A 17,189-nucleotide genomic window follows, 5' to 3' on the forward strand; every position below is an offset into this window, starting at 1 on the left:
GCGGGGGTGGCGGCCGGGCCGTGAGGGGGGACGCGGGGACAGGGAATCCCCGGGCGCGCGCGGCGTGCCTTTTGTGTTTGTACACACGGCCCGGGGGCGGGGCCGGGGGCGGGGCCGCGCCTTCCCTCCATTGTGCGCCATTGGCGGCCGCGCGGGCCGGGGCGGGGCCGGAGAGCGGGGGGCGGGCCCGCCGCGCGGGGCCGGCCCTCGCCCGTCAGCCATCTTTCAATTGTGCTCCGAGCCGCCGCCAGCGCCAGCCGCAGCAGCTCCGGCTCCTCCTGCGCCCGCCCGCCTGCCCGCCCTCCATCCCTCCCTCCCTCCCTCCCGCACGGCAGCCGCGCTCGCCCAGCGGACGGGGTAAGTCTGGCGCCGCGCCCGCCGCCCCCCGCGCCCCGACACCCACCGCCGCTGCCCCCCGAGCCTCCCCACAAACTTTTGGGGCGCTCGGGAGGCGGCGGCTCCTCGCGTTCCCCTCGGCCGCGCCGCCTTCCCGGCGCAGCCGGAGCGGCTCCCTCCGCCAGCGCCCCCGGCCCCGCTTCGCGCGGTCGTTGCCCCCCTCTGCTCCCCTCTCCCCCGCTCCAGACCCCCACCAGTGGCCTCCCCAGCCCCTCAGCTGCCTCCTCAGCCCGACATCCCCCGGATCGGGGCCGGGAAGCGGTCGCAAAGGGGAGCCGCTCGCCAGCCCAGGGTAACTCTCCTGCCTTCCTTCCCCTGCTCCCCACAGTTGTTGCTCAGCTTCACCATCTTGTCTCTTTTCTCTGGTCACCGACCATATTTTTTTTCCTATTGCATAAAAAACAATAAAAAGGGAAAGAAATTCGCCGAAGGAACGACCCAAACGCAACGCAATTTTTCGGTTTTCGAGTGCAAACTTTTCCGCTGCCTCCCCCTGCATCTGCACCCGCACGGTTTGGAGTTCCTGGCGATATTTTTGGCGTTATTTTTCGCAATTTATTTTTTCCTCCTTTGCAAAAGGACTAGGGCTGCGTTTCGTGATTGTTTCCATTTTGTTCTGGCTCTGGGAGCTGAGTTTGCCTGTGAGAGGCGCTTGGGAGCGAGGCAGCTCTTGGGGAAGCAGTTACACAGAAAGAGAAAGACGGCACCCAAAAAACAACCCCCCGAAAACAAAGTTTGTCTCTTTCTCGCGCTTTATCCGGCCCCTTTCCTTTTCGCACGATAAACGCCGGGCTGCCTGCGGTTGTCGGCGGGTCGGGGAGCGCGGGCAGGCGGCGCCGGGCGGCCCGGGGAGGGCCGGCGGGGGCTGCCGCTCCTCCGGCCCCCGCTCCGCAGTTTCGGAGGAGGTTTTCCGGCGGGTGGGAGCGGCGGGTCGGTGCCAGCCCCCCGATGTTTGCCGGGCGGTATTTGCAAACACTTGGCAGGTGACGGACGGCCGGCGGGGGGGAGGCGACAGCCGCCTCTCCGCGCCTGCTGCCGTGCGGCTCGCTCGGCTTCAGCCGCCGCCGCTTTGATATTGAATTCGTGGGCAAAAAAAGCTGTATTTTAATATTCCGCGATCGGCAAGCGTTTAATTTCTAATTTAATTTTTTCCTTTTTTGGTGTGGGTTTTTTTTTTTTCAACTGGCCGTCGGAGGCGTTCGGCCGCCGCGGGCTCTGCGCTCGGGGCTGGCGGGGCAGGGACGCGTTGCGCGGGACGGGGCCGCGCTGTCGCCCGCCCCGGGGGCAGGTGCCGCGGGGGGCGCACGCCGAGCGGGGCGACCATCTCCCCCCTGCCCCGCCTGCCCACGTTCCTCCTGGCAGGTGTAAGGCAGCGACGTCGGCAGGAGCATGGCCCGTACCAAGCAGACCGCCCGCAAGTCCACCGGTGGCAAGGCGCCCCGCAAGCAGCTCGCCACCAAAGCCGCCCGCAAGAGCGCGCCCTCCACTGGCGGGGTGAAGAAGCCGCACCGCTACAGGTAACGCAGCGCCGCGCAGAGGCGGCTGCGGGGCGCGACCGGGCAACCTCCCCCCCCCAAAAAAAAAATCCCTCCTTCTCCCCCCCACCCCGCGGGACCGATAGGGCGGGGGGCGCTTCTCCCCGCCTCCTCCGCGCTCCGCTCCCCGAGGCTGGCCGCCTGCCGGCAGAATAATAATAAAAAAAAAAAATCCAAAAAAACAACCCACCAAAAAGAAAACAAACGCGGGTCCCCGCCAGCCGCAAAAATAACCAGAAATTCCCAGGGCGGCACCGACCCCCGGCATTTGTCATCCGCTCCTTTCCGGGCGTTCCGGTGCTGGTGACTATAAAATCGACACCCCTCCCCCCGCGGCGGACGCGGCTCGGCGGTTCTTTTAAATTTTTATAATTCTGTGCTCGCGGTTATCTGGAGGCCGCAGCAGGGCTGCGCCGCCGCCAAGTTTATTGTTACCGGCGCGTTCCGCGCTCCGCTCGCGGGGCTGCACCCGGCGGCGGCGCTGGGCGGGCGCGGGGCCCTGCAGGGCGCGGAGCCGCCGCCAGAGGGAGCCGCGCACCCGCGGATGCGGCGGGGCTCCCACAGCGCCCCCCGGCCGTCCCGGATCCCGGCCTTGGCACGACCGGAGCGGAGCGGAGCCGGCGGCAGAGCTGTCACACAGCCCCCCGGTCCGTCCTGAGCTTCTCCAGGCCTCCCTCCGTGCAGAGCGGCGGCAGTCGTGCTTCAGCTTGCTGGGTGGTTTTGGGCTAGGTGTAGGTATCCCTTGGGGAAAATGTGGATGGGGAAGAAGTGGGTTTTGAATAGGGGACTTAATTTAAAAGTCCAAGAGGGGATTTATTAACATATTGAGGAGTCTGAGGAGGATGGAGCTAGGCTCTTTTCAGTGGTGCCAAGCAACAGGATAAGAGGCAATGGGCAGAAACCGATACACAGGAAATTCCACCTGAACATGAGGAAGAACTTTACTGTGAAGGTGACTGAGCATTGCAACAGATTGCCCAGAGTGGTTGTGCAGTCATCTTCCTTGGAGATATCCAAAAGCCATCTGGACACAATCCTGAGAAACAATCTCTGGGATGACACTGTTTGAGCAGGGAGACTGGGCCAGGTGACCCACTGTGGTCCCATCTAACCTGACCCACTCTGTGAGTCTTGCTCTAGGTGTGAGGCAGAATGCATCAATTGGGAGAAAAGTAATAAATCTGGAGCAGGAAAAGACAAAGCTTCCACGGAAATAGACATGGGATTAGTTTCACAGATGGACATCATGTTTGCAAACATATGTTGCTATTTTGCATTTGTCATTCTGACACCAAAACTGGCATGGGGAAATACACTGGATACTTTTGACTGTCAATATAAACAGAATATATACATTTTGTTGGTTCTGTGAATGTTGACAGTAGAGAATAAGAACCAATTTCCCTTAAAATCAGGGTTCCTGTCAGGCCCCTTGGGGGTACCTTTGGTACAGCTGAACTCAGGGCAGCTCTGTGGTTTGCCACATCTGCACTGAGCTGTGTTGCTGTCACTTGGACAGCACGTGTTGGCCAACTGCTCCCTTGGTGAGGTCAGGCCTTGGGAGTGTGCCTGGCCTGAGGGATCCCTGCTGAAGCCAGTGGAAGTTGGCAGAGATTGGTGGTGAGGAGACACTGACCCTTTGCCAGCAGAACTGATTTTGTATTGTGAATGCTGGGACTCTCCTAGGGAAAACAGAAGTGTGTTGTGCTCGGTTTAGTCTGGAGGATGGCCCCCTATTTTTAAGGCGATGTAGAATATATTTTCAACACTAATTATCTTTATTTTCACTGTATTGAATTTTAACAGGCCGGGTACCGTGGCTCTGCGTGAAATCAGGCGCTATCAAAAGTCCACTGAACTTTTGATCCGCAAACTCCCCTTCCAGCGTCTGGTGCGTGAAATTGCTCAGGACTTCAAGACAGATCTGCGCTTCCAGAGCGCTGCCATCGGTGCTTTGCAGGTGAGCCTTGCCCGGCTCCCGTGTCCCGGCTCCCGTGTCCCGGCTCCCGTGTCCCGGCTCCCGTGTCCCGGCTCCCGTGTCCCGGCTCCCGTGTCCCGGCTCCCGTGTCCCGGCTCCCGTGTCCCGGCTCCCGTGTCCCGGCTCCCGGCCGGGGGCAGCGCTGAGAGAGCCCCGGCCGGGATCCCCCCGAGCCCCGCCCCGCTCCCCCATTGGCCAGGCTGTTTCCAGGCTTCCTCCAGGCTCCCTCTGATTGGTGGAACTGCCGGGGTGGGCGTGGCCCGCACCGCTGGGAGGGATGCTCGCCTCACCTCAGCCTTGCCTTGCCTTACCTTGGGAGTGCCTGTGGGTACTATAGAATAAAACAGCGCAGAGGCAGCTCAGCAGCTCCTTACAGAGCCTAAAAGTCTGGTTTTGTGGGTGGTGCTGTGGTTTTGGGGATTTTTTTTAAGTAGCCCCTGGATTTGTTAGAGTAGTGCTTAAGATACTCAAGGAAAACGCACATTTCCTCCACCTTTGAGCTCTGCAGTTGGAGAGGGAGCATTGTGTAAAGCAGATTCAAGGGTTTCCTAATGGGGAGGTCTTGGTGTCCTCAAATGCCCTCTAAAGAACAACAGCCCAATAAGCCACATCTAAACACAGTTAGGAAATAGCTGCTTTCCTAGGATGTATTTGGTGCTAAGCACATTTTAAAAATATATTAGTTATGTAACTTATTTAGATTATACAGAGAGAAAAATCTTCATCGCTCTTTCTGGCCCAAATTCCTGAATCTAAGTTAGGACCCCCCACAAGACTTGAGTTCTTATCATGGGGACATCTCCCTCTTGTGATAAAAGACACTCCTGATTAAAGATAGCTGTTGAAAGATTGTTCCAGAACGCATCTGTAGTTGTAGTCTGTCTGACATGCAAACAAAATGGTCTCTTTCTAGTTAATGACTTCAACTTGATAAGGGGCCAAGACATTTGCCATGAGAGCTCATAAACTTGGGCATGTGCTTAGCTTCAAAAGGTGCCTGTGTGTATTTGCAGAGTTGCTGCTTTTGCCTTTAGTTATTCTCTGTGGCAGTTCTGAAATCCTGGGGTTTATCTGTGTCTCTTTATCTCAATCTGCCTATTAAAATGTAGTAGCTGATACACTTTCAGAAAGCTCCTGCTTTGAGTGTTCCTGGTTTTGCATTAAGGAGTTGTTGGTATAGAGCCTGGCCACATGCAGTTCCTAGTGGGTTCTGCTTGCATATTTGAAAAAACAAACAAACTCAAAAAAGTAAATTTTTAAAAACAAATTAACCCCTTGGGTACCATGTTGTTTGTGCCAGCAGGGATGTTTGGTGAAGTGTCTTAACTTTTCACATAGTGATTTGACAAAATTGCACTAGGGATTCTCATATACTCCTGCAAATTAAATGACTTAGTGACACCACAGTCCTCATCTGCTGTAGTAAATATTGGGTTTATTTCATATTGGATAATCTTATGTCTTTAAACAGGATCTTTGAACCTAATAAGTTGATTCCTGGAGTTCCTGGCAATCAAGTGGTTCACACAAGTTGTTCTCTTGTGTGTATTGTAGAAAGAGTGACCTCACCCTCCTTTCTATAATTGAGCCCAATCATTCCCACCTTCTCAGCCCAGGTGTGGCTGTGTCCAACACTGGCACACTGAGATGCTTCCTAGGAGATTGATGAGTGTTAGAATTCCATGTGTTCCAAAAGTGTTTGAGCAATTACCATTGCTGTGCTGGGCTTAGCAGCAGCTAACTTTCATCTGAGTCAGGGAAATATTTGGGTCCAGCTGAGCATCTGTCTAGCTGATAGTCCTGTCTGCAGCTGTCCAGTGACAGGCAGAACACTGTGCTCAGCTTTGTTCTTGTGCTGCCCCTGGTTCTCTCAGGTGGGAGCTGAGAGCTGTCTGTGCTGCTGGGGCCAGTGCTGTGTCCCCAGATGGGCAGGAAGAAAGTACAGGAACAGGACAAGTGTCTGACTGTAATTCCCTGACTGATGTCCTGGTTTTGGTGGTTCAAGGAGCTCCTGAACTAAAGGAGTTCTCTTATTTCTCATAGTTCTCAGTACATCTTTTTTCTGCTGATTTTTTGACTTAAGCCACCTCTTCAGTGTCTGTGGAAGGAGCTGTATGCCTGAACTGTGTGTTGGGAAGGAATACATGTTCTTCTTTCTTTTCCCTGGCACCTGCCAGTTTCACCTGATGCTCAGTGGCTCCTACTCTGGAAGAGGCAGCAAACAAGTCCCTCAAACAGTGTAACCCAGCCTTTGAGAAGAGAATTTCCTAAACAAACTGACCTGCTAATAATGTAACCCCTTCCTGTCTCTTGAGAGTCCCATGGGAGTATTAGTTCTGCTGTGCTCTGGAGGATGTCCTTGCCAAATAGCAGCAGTGCACTACTTTAGACAGAGAATATTATAAGAAAGTGGAGGGCTTTCATTTCTGAAAATCTAAAACTTTTGATATTTGTGAGTAATAAAGATCAAAACCTCAACTTAATGCCACGTTACACTGTACTTTTAATTCTTTCTTTTTCCCTGGTGCTCAGAGATTGAAAATGTCCTTACCTCTTTTCTTCCACACTAGGAGGCAAGTGAAGCCTACTTGGTTGGGCTGTTTGAAGACACCAACCTGTGTGCTATCCATGCCAAACGTGTCACAATCATGCCAAAAGATATCCAGCTAGCACGCCGCATACGTGGGGAGCGTGCCTAAAGCCTCGCCACCATGGGTCTGTCATTCTCCAAGCAAAATCTTCTTCCTGTTATTGGTAGTAATGAACGTTAGATATTTTTTCCATGGGGTTAAAAGGTACCTTAAGTATATGGTTGCAAGTGGAAAAATAGGGGACAGAATTGGGTATTGGCAAGTTTTCTTTTCATTTTCATTTGTGTGTGGATTTTTAATATAAACAAGGGGGACATAAAAACAAACAATGCGGTCAAAAAAAAAAAATAAAAGCGTGAATCGTTGAAACTTGTTCACCCAAACAACTTTATAAAAAAAAAATTATAAATAAACCTGTCAAATTTTTCTGGACAATGCCAGCATTTGGATTTTTTTAAACAAGTAAATTTCTTATCAATGGCAACTAAATGGTGTTTGTAGCATTTTTATCATACAGTAGATTCCATCCATTCACTATACTTTTCTAACTGAGTTGTCCTACATGCAAGTACATGTTTTTAATGTTGTCTGTCTTCTGTGCTGTTCCTGTAAGTTTGCTATTAAAATACATTAAATGATGCCTGTTTTTAGTCTTGATTTTTAAATTTTACACATGGGCTATATTGATTCAAAAGTGATCAGCCTTTCCTCCCCTTTTGCTCTTCAATGCATGGCCTAATTCCTTGGGGCAGATCTAGGAAATACTGTGGGTATACTGCCTTGGCTGAAGTAGTGTATATGTGAGGTTCTTTTGAGAGTATGAAATTGGTCTGGTCCACATAAAAACAAGTTTAGTTAGTGTAGTACCAGGTAGAGTCTGGAAGTGAGATGAGCTCTAAGCTATACTGCTAAGAAGCAGCAATTTGATATTTAGATTCCTTTCTTACTTGATTTTGTGCTGAATTTGGAAGCATTTCTCATGGTTTTTTTAGTATGGTGTAAGTGGTGGAATGTAGAAGTTTGGGTTTTTCTGTTTGGGGGTTTTATTTTTCTTGGTTTTTTTTTTTTGGGGGTTTTTTTGGGTTTTTTTTTTGTTTGTTTTTTGGTTTGTTTTTTTTTTTGTTTTTTTTTTTACCCTTTTTCACTCCGTTAGTTTCTTGGTTTGTAGGTGTTCCCTTTTTGGTTGACTACTTTCCTGTTTCCATCATACCCTCTACTGTTTTTGAGAGCTTAGTCCACATGTGATTAGTTTCAGCTTGCACTCTCCAATCTAAAAGACACTTTTGTAGCATTTTTGTTACAATTCTTCACAGAAGCAGTGCTCGGACCGGATCACACATTTCAAGCCAACTATGTTTTTATATTCTCCTACAATTACTGCTGAAATCCTGTCCTGTGAAAACCTGGTTTTAATTTTTCCCCTTGAAATTTGTTTAAGGGTTCTGGCAGACCAGGCTGGAAACGAGTTATGTGCTGTAGTTCTTGATAGCTCTTGCAGATAATGAAATGAGCTCCACAGAAAAAAAGCCGTGGGCGGTGAACAGATTCCACCTCCATGCTAAGGCTCCTGCAGAGCTTATTTGCTGCTAACTTCTTTTGAGAGGTTTTGAGTGAGCTCTAAACACAAGTGAATTTGTCTGAAGATTTCCAAAGAGGATTAATAGAGATATATTATCTGCTTTGGTATCTTGAACAGAGAGCCAAAAATTACAGAATAAATCACATTATTCATAACTTGCTCGGCTTTGGTAATGAATGCTGTCTGCCAGGGTTGTGCAAAGTAAAGTCTATTTACATGGAGTAGCTTGTCACAGGCAAGACTAATGCTAGACAAAATGTGATCACATCCTTTTGATGCCAAGCAGTTCATACCTATCAACTAAAAATTAAGGAAGACTTGTCTTGGAGCACCCAGAACAACAGAAATATAAAAGGTGAGCAACTGAGATTGACCTGATTTAAGATGTCACTTCTGTCTACTTGGTAACAAGCCTGGTAAACTTGCTATCAATGCATTTCAAAATAATTAACTACTTGTTTTGTCCTGTACTTCTGAATTCTGTTTCACCTATCAGTCAGCAGTGCTGCAACACAAACAGGTAATTTGGCTGGGAGTTTTTTAATTAAATACTCTGAAACTGAAGTATAGATAAGGAACTTAGGGGTTTTTTTTCTTTCTTAGGAATATTAGAAAACCAAATCTCAAAATTTTGGTACTCAAATGACATCCTGAGTTCTCTCTCTGAGAGAATTGGGGTGAGGAATATCCCAGTTTAACTGACAGTGCATTTAAATTGTTCAAGGCAGAGGAAGTCCCAATAAAAGATGAGGGGATCAGGAATCTGAGCAGATAACATTTTAGAGTGCAGTGCTTTGTCTCCAGCTTAGGAATAAACTTTGCCTTTTTGAAAGTTGTGCTCCTAGAGATGCAGGTGAATCCTTTTAGTGATGAGCTGTCTGTGCCTGAAGCAATGCCAAGAAACTTCAGTTTCCAAAATATGTGATGAGGGAAAGAAAAAACCCATCCACGTGACCTAACATACTCAGTAAAGAATTCCCATCACCCAGTGCAAACAACAACTAAATAAACTATTTAGTGCAATACAACAGTTTACCTCTTTTCCCCTCCTTCCTCTCCCATACCAATTCTGCTGTTTCCTGGGCAATGCAGCTACAGCTGAAATTTCGAACACCAGAAACAAGTTCTGGTGCTGTGGATGTGCTTCTGTGGAGGAGTTTAACTGTTCTGGGTGGAGGGATGGATGTGAAGTGGCTCCTTGTTAGTATCAGTCATATTCAGAAGTTGAGCATCTCTTAAAGAGTGATGGATGTATGTCCAGTGCCCAATTTCTGAATTATTTTGGTGAAGTCCTTTAAAATGTGTATGTGATAAGTTGGTTTTTAGGTCTCTGTTTTATATTTGTATTTTAGCAGCTGTATTTACTTGCTGTTTCCTCCAGAGTAAAAACAAAAACTTATTTTAAGTTGGTTGCTTTGTACCAGCAACACAAAAAGCCAACTTGCTAACCAGAGCCAAAAATTAACGTAGTGGGAAATAATTTCAGACACGAGATCAATTTCAGACACAAGATCAGTCCCTCTTATGTGGCTTTATCAAATTTAATGAGCAGTTCTTGAGAGCTTGACTACGAGGGAGCTGAAACCCAGCATTTCAGATTTTATTTAGGACAGTAACTTGCTGGCTGTAAAGTAACTAAATTGGTGTACCTATGTTTTAGTGCTGCATCTCTGGGCTGAATTCCTCCAGCCCTTTATCCCACCTGGCAGTAGCTCCTAGGTGATCCTAATCCAGGCACCAGATTCCACTTTTTTTAACTGAAAGAAGTGTGTCTCACACCCATACTTCCTGTGCCACTGTTTTTGGTCTCTGCATATCCACTTGCTCTGAAGATCTGGAGCTTAACTTTAGGATTAAAGGTTTAATAAAATACAGGCAATGTTCTGGTCAAATATTTTGTTCACTGTGATTTTATTTCTTGCTCTGGCAAAAAAAAAAAAAAAAACCAAAAAACCCATGACTTTGGCCTTCATAGGAGTAAGAACTTAATAACACTTTTCATATAACTCTGTTTCAAAGGCTGGAATTAAGAGGAGGAATTCTAGTGTCAGGATAGTTGTTGGCTTCTTTTTCCCCCCTGATCAGGAGGAGCTGTTTGCTCAGCTTTTACTTTGTACAATGACTCATCCTCAGGGATGAGATGTTTTTGCACTAAGTGGATGTTGCAGACCTGTTTGTGGCAGGTTGGCCTCTAAATATTTTGGTGACCAGAAAGCCACTGTTTATGTATTCCTTTTTTTTTTTTAAATCTGTGAAGAGGCTTAGATCTTTAGACCTTGGTAATACAATGTCAAAAAGATAACTGAGTGTGTAAAGAGCTTTGCATCTGTAAATAGGAGTGTTAAAAAGGGATTGTTAGGACTGCATGGGTTTATAGGATCTTAATGTAAGCTACCTTTTTGATTGCTTTCCTGGGAATATTACCTGTTACATGATCAAAAACTAAATAAATACACAAGAAATTACTTATTTTAAACAAAGAGACTTGCTTAATTCTGAGAAATGGCTGCAAAATGCTGAGGCTCAGGAATGCTCTCAGCTGCAGCACACCTAGGCTGAAGCTTTCTGCTTTTTCCTTGATGGTGATCCTTACACCAAAGTTCAGGGATTTTACTGGGGTAAAATCCCACAAAAAACGAGGCTGGGTCAAAGGCAGGGTGTGTGTGCTCTCCAAGTCATCATCATAGTTGCTCTTCAGTGGGAAATAAGCCTGGATTTTCTGCCCATCTCTCTTGAGAACACGTTTGTAGGCTTCTCCGTGGTTTGAGACGTGCACTCACATCCTCTGCTGTTTTGTCCCCTGCCAGCAGCATCCCCCTCATCTCCTTCTGCAGGCAGGCTATTACACACAGCAGGGTCTCCAGCAGCAGGAGGGCTTTATGTTACTGAAAGCTCCTGTGATGTCAGAAAGATTTAAGTTGAAAAAAAAAAATCTGGAAAAGGAAAAAAAAAATTCCTGGTTTCCTCTGGAAACCACTCATGTCTCCCAATGGTGGCAGGACTGGGGGTTCTCACCCTGCTCCCCTGAGAGGAGCTGCCCTCACCTCCTCTCTGTGATCATGTGTGTGCTGTTCCATGGAGGCATCCCAAGCAGAACCCAGCTGGAAAATGTCTGTGGAAAATGCCTCTACACCCCAGAGGTAATCCCACATTCCTCTGGGATAAATGCTGACCCTTGGGTTTGCTCCTGAACAGTTGCTCTCCGTTCCTGCCAACCTAGATTTACTAGAAATGGTGTGATTGAGGAAAACTTTAGTTTGTTGAGTTGGTGAGGGGTAAATTCTCCCTTCTGCCTTGTGCCTGCTTTGAGGCGAGGCTGAGACAGCACCTCACTCATCAGCAGGTGAAGGATGTTCCTTTATTTTCCCGGGACTGGAGGAGCAGGAGGCCTGAAGGAGCTGCCCAGCCTCCCTCTCCCGCTGCATCAGTGCCTGGCAGCTGAGCCCTGCCAGGCGGCCCGGCTGGGAGCGCTGCCAGGCGAACACATGGCCGCGGATGCCGCCGAGAGGAGCCGGCCCTGGCAGGAGCGGCTGGGAGCGGCCCCGGGAGCGGCTCCAGGCTGCGGGCTGCGTGTGCCCGCGGCCGGAGCCTGGAGCTGCTCCCAACAGCTCGGGAGGGGCTCGGGAGGGCTGCCAGGCTCAGGCATGACATCCAGGGATCTCGGGCTTGGGGTCGGCCGGGGAGCAGGGGAGGGAGCGGGCGGGAGCGGCACAAGGGCTGAGAACTGCCCGGAGGGGCTGCGGCTGGATGGATGGATGGATGGATGGATGGATGGATGGATGGATGGATGGATGGATGGATGGATGGATGGATGGATGGATGGATGGATGGATGGATGGATGGATGGATGGATGGAGTGGGTGGATGGATGGATGGATGGATGGCTGGATGGATGGATGGATGGATGGATGGATGGATGGATGGGTGGATGATGGATGGGTGGATGGATGGATGGATGGATGGATGATGGATGGATGGATGGATGGATGGATGGAGGGTGGATGGCTGGCTGGATGGATGGATGGATGGATGGATGGATGGATGGGGTGGAGGTGGATGGATGGTGGCTGGATGGCTGGATGGTGGCTGGTGGATGGATGGCTGGGCTGGATGGATGGATGGCTCGATGGATGGCTGGTGGATGGATGTGGTGGCTGGATGGATGGCTGGCTGGATGGTGGCTGGATGGATGGATGGCTGCTGGATGGGGATGGCTGGACGGGTGGGTGGATGGCTGGAGGGATGGATGGCTGGATGGCTGGATGGCTGGATGGCTGGATGGATGGATGGATGGATGGATGGATGGATGGATGGATAGATGGATGGATGGATGGATGGATGGATGGATGAATGGAGGCTTTTCCTTTGCCTCCTGCCGTCTGCACCTTGCTGGGCCAAGGGTGGGGAAGATGCTCAGAGGAGGGGAAACTTCTCCAGCAGGTCCTGGGGGTGTGGGCAGCATTTGGAGCACAGGTATGGAGGGGTTTGACAGCTGGCCTGCAAGCTAAGCTGGGTTACTAGAAGAAATAACAATTATGATTTTTCGAGTGTATCCATAGCAAAGAAGGAGACAAGGCTGTCAGCACAGAAACAGATTAGAAAAGATACATGAACATTTTTGTAAGCTGGACTCTGTGCATAGGTAGATGTGTATATGTATAAATCATTAAATTTCTGTAAAACTTTTGCCAATTCTATTGATGTTAATTGCTTTGCACCAATGAAGATTATAAATTATTGTGATGCAGTTAATGACTTAAGATCACGCTTTGTTAAGAATATATAAGCTAGAGAACACACAGAGGAAAAAACCTTTTTCTTCTTAGACCCTGACCACGTGTGTGTGTCACATCCAACCTAACAGTGACACACAGGGGGCAGGCTGAGGGCAGCACTGGGGGACAGGGTGGGAGCTGGGCCTTCAGCAGGCAGATGTGAGCAGCAGGAGCACTGCCAGGGCTGGTCTGGGGGATCCTGCTGTGCATGGATGCACTGTTTTCCTGGCATGGTTGAGGTCTGTTGTTGCAGGAGGGTTTTGCCACATTCCCAGGGCATGGCCCCGTGGTTTGCAGCCTCTGGAGTGACTCAAGGGAGCTGTGACTTGCTCCTGGCTGGGCTGGAACTGAGCTGGGTGGGGAGCTCAGGTGTTTCCTGAGACAGCCCAGCACCGGCGAGGGAAAGTGTTACACAATGTGGGGACATGCAGCAGCTGTGGGCTCCCTCCAGCCTCCTCTTGGGGTCTGTGTGTGCCAAAAATGAGCAGAAGCATTTTTTCTTTGCATTGTTGAGGAAGAGAGACTCATTTAGTCCCTCATTTAGTGGATCAGGGTTGGGGGCTTTAGTGGTGATGCCATCCCCACCCCCCAAGAGAAAGAAATCCTTCCTCCCCTTCCCTGGCACATGAAATGCTTTTAAATTATGGCATTTGCCCTTGTTTTGAAGGGTGGAACTGGCTCTTTGATAAAACCTCCAGCTCTGCTGTGCAGCTCACTCACAGTGGAGTTCAGAGAGGTTTTCTGCCTGGTGTCATCTTGAAGCCTTGCAGACACTGAATCCCTCTAGAGGAGGGCACATCTGTTCAGGAATCTGAGCTCATTTTGCCTTATAGGCTCTCCAGCTAAATGGACCATTTGCTCTCATGAAAGTAATTGCTTTGAATGCTGTGGAAAAGAGAAGCCAAAGCCACAGACAGCATCTAACCTGGCTGGTGTTTATTCAATAAATTAATAAACACTAACAGGCCAGCATCCAAGTTCACAACAGCCCTCAGCCTATTTTTAAGCCATCCTGGGCACTGCTGGAAGAGCACAGAGTGCAGCACCCACTCTTTGCCATGTGCAGACCCTGGCTGTGGGGGCACACAGGGCTTGCAGTGCACCCAGGAGCACCGTGGAGCTGGGATGGAGCAGCTCCATAGAAACACGTCTGCTCCTGCCCTGCCAGGGAGGAGCTGCTCTGCCTCTGCTGCTGCTGCTGGCACTGAGCTGTGCCCTGCTCTGCCTTCCCTGAGCCTCCAGAGATGCTGTAGAACACATCAGGGCCGACCCTGAGGCTGCCCAGGGAATGTGCTCCCAGCAGCAGGGAAGGAGCCCAGGGAGCCTGGGAAGCCTGGGTGGCTCAGACTCCGTGTCAGGGTGACTTGTGTGCTCTGCCTGCATGTCAGAGAGGCAGCACTCCCTTCCTGCCATCAGCCTTCCTCTCTGCCCTCTCTCCATCCCTGGAGCACAGGAGGGACACAGCATCCCCTGGCTGAAAGGAGCAGGGGGTCCTGGCCATGCACAGCCTCCCTCTCCTGCCACTGCACCCACCCACAACAAAAACAGGGCTATATATCCATAAATTTATTGTAAATATAGTGCATGTAATTATATGTGTGCATACTAAAATATAGAGCAATAATGTGTTATTATTAAAGCATGTGAGGTTAGATGCTTTTTTAATGTTTAAATTATAATATATTTATGGTAATTATATATTTAGGCATATTAAAAAACATTTCCTCAATCTCATACCAATGTCACAAGGGGAGAGGAATGGAGTACTATGATGGAAGTTTGCTGCTAGCTTTATACATATGACTCTCTATAACTTTATTTTTCTCTAGGGCTGTTAAAGGTAGGTTGCCCTAGGTTTTCTTGTTAATATTGTTTTTTCTGTATTTTTTTAAAAATGGCAAAAGTTATTGTGGATTCTCCAGAAAGAAGAAACCTTTTTACAGCTGTACAGTGTTTGAATGGCACCGACCAAAGTGTGGAGCTCACGTTCATCACCCAGGGCACCGCCACCAGGGGCCAGCCCAGGCACTTTCTTCAGAGCCTGTGAAGGGCTGTGAAGAGATCTCTGTCCCTCCTGCTCTGTCCTGCCCTCTCCTCACCTCCTCTCAGAGCCCCCTTCACAGCCTTGAGACAGACATGGCACACGCCTAACGATGATTTCTTTCTCGGGTTTCTTTGACTAAATAAAGGAAAACTAATTTTGTCTCTCCAGCAGTTTTCCATCCTGGTGGGATTCCAGCTCATGGTGTGCAGAGCAGCTCAGGCTCAGGCTGTTTGCCTTTGCAGAGCTGCTGTGTGAGGGAGGTGAGGGCTGGGCTGCAGTACAGCCAGGGCAGAGCAAATCTCAAGCTCCAACAGGCTCCTGGCTGGATTTGGGGCTGCACAATCCTGTGGGGTTGGGGGTTTGGCTGCCAGATGGATGAAGATGGCTCCAGTGTCTGCAGCTCACTTTTGAGTGAAGTGAGCAGGTAGCAGGTAAGGTCCCATTGTGAGCTGACTGGCACCACATGGAACTGCTTTTATTTATTATTTTATTTTATATTTTATTTTATTTTATTTATTTTATTTTATTTTATTTATTTTATTTTATTTTATCTTATTTTATTTTATTTTATTTTTTATTTTATTTTATTTTATTTTTTAAATGTTATTTTATATTTTTATTTTATTTCATTTCATTTCATTTCATTTTATATTTTTATTTTATTTTATTTTATTTTATTTATTTTATTTTATATTTTATATTTTATATTTTATTTTATTTTTATTTTTTATTTTATTTTATATTTTATTTTATTTTATATTTTACTTTATTTTATTTTATTTTTTTATTTAATTTACATTTAATTTTATTTTTATATTATATCTTTATTTTATATTTTATATTTTATCTTTTATTTTATTTTATTTTATTTTTTTTATTTTATTTTTTCTTTATATTTCTTATTTATTTTATTTTATTTTATTTTATTTTATTTTATTTTATTTTATTTTATTTTATTATTTTATATTTTATTCTGGTGCTGCTGCTGCCCTCAGGATGCAGCATGGCACCGAGCACTCCTCCAGCTGGCCTCCTCATGACGTGCTGGTGCTGCCTTTATCCCAGCACTGCGGGGATTCCCAGGGTGCCCCCTGCTGCATCCCACGGCTGCAGGGAGCTGCTGGGCCAGGGTGCCAAAGCTCAGCCCCGGGTGAAACCTGCAAGGAGCTGAGCTGCAGCTTTGGGGTGGAGGCAGCCGGAGTGAAACCAAGAGTGAAACACCCACTGGTGTTTGTGACCAGGGCTTCCCAGGCTGAGGAAGAGCACACTGGAAGTGTTTCCATACCAAATAAACTCAGGACCAAGTACAACAACCACAGGGTGGAGCAAAATGTGATGGAGAGTCAAAGGAGCAAAAATGGGGGCTGGGGATGCAGTCAGAGCTGGGAGCAGACACCCAGCTCTCTCTGGGAGCCCAGGAGGGGCATTTCCCTCCCAGCCTTGCCCCAGGAATGACTTTCTCAACTCTTCTGGGCAAGTTACTTCACTTCTGATCTTTTATTTTCCCTCCTAAACGTGAGGTTGCTGCATAGAATGGGACAATTGTGTTTGCAGCACACCCCAGAGAGCCACCAGGTGAGATTCACCCAGCAGAGGAGGGGTTCAGCTCCTGGCATGCACCCTCCTCCCACCACTGATCCTCTGGAAGCTGGAACTGATGCTCCACTCTTGGCAGAGCAGGAATTCAGGTGGGACCATGGAGGTCTCTCCTGGGAAGCTGGGAGAGGAGAGCATTCCTGCTGATGGAAATCAGCTTTCAGCAACGTTGCTGAGCTCCCTGCTGCTCAAAATGCTTGCCTGGATGTTAATAATGGTGCTGTTCCACAGCTGAGCAGATTCAAACAGTGGGAAGTACACCCACCTTATTCAGAGGTGGCTAAATAAGCATATTTTATTTAATGAAATGTCATAACACTCTTTTGGCATTGGGCCTGTTCTTGGTGTCCCCTGTGCTGGCTCCTGTGTCTCTGTTGGGTTCAGGGCTGCCTGGTGCTGATATTGGCAGCCAAATTTTTATTTATTTATTTATTTTTTAATGAGGAACCAAGATTTTGGACTGAGGATTTTGGCTCCACTTTGTGGCTGCAATCAGCCAGGGACAGTGGAAGACCATGACATTAAAAATATATTTTTTAACTACAGTTAATTGATCCTCATGGGAAATCAGCATGCAGTGGGCTGTTTGCTCTCTGTTTATCACTCTGCTGTGCTGGATGAGCTTGGCTCTGCTCTCTGCTCCTGTATTCCCACTGCCATCCATGAATCCCCCCGGGCCTTGGTGATGCCAGGCT

The 17,189-nt window shown here is 48.4% G+C and overlaps 1 protein-coding gene across 1 annotated transcript; it reads left to right on the forward strand.

Moving 5' to 3' along the window:
* Nucleotides 1-206: 206 nt before the first annotated feature.
* Nucleotides 207-7,138, forward strand: LOC103819290 (histone H3.3A). Its single transcript, XM_050971961.1, has 4 exons — nucleotides 207-357; nucleotides 1,759-1,913; nucleotides 3,738-3,891; nucleotides 6,480-7,138. Exons 2-4 carry the CDS (start codon nucleotides 1,786-1,788, stop codon nucleotides 6,606-6,608), a joined length of 411 nt encoding a protein of 136 aa, XP_050827918.1. The 5' UTR covers nucleotides 207-357; nucleotides 1,759-1,785; the 3' UTR covers nucleotides 6,609-7,138.
* The last annotated feature ends 10,051 nt before the right edge of the window (nucleotides 7,139-17,189 follow it).

This window comes from Serinus canaria, chromosome 3 (assembly GCF_022539315.1).
Source record: "Serinus canaria isolate serCan28SL12 chromosome 3, serCan2020, whole genome shotgun sequence".
In the NCBI taxonomy this organism is placed as follows: domain Eukaryota; kingdom Metazoa; phylum Chordata; class Aves; order Passeriformes; family Fringillidae; genus Serinus; species Serinus canaria.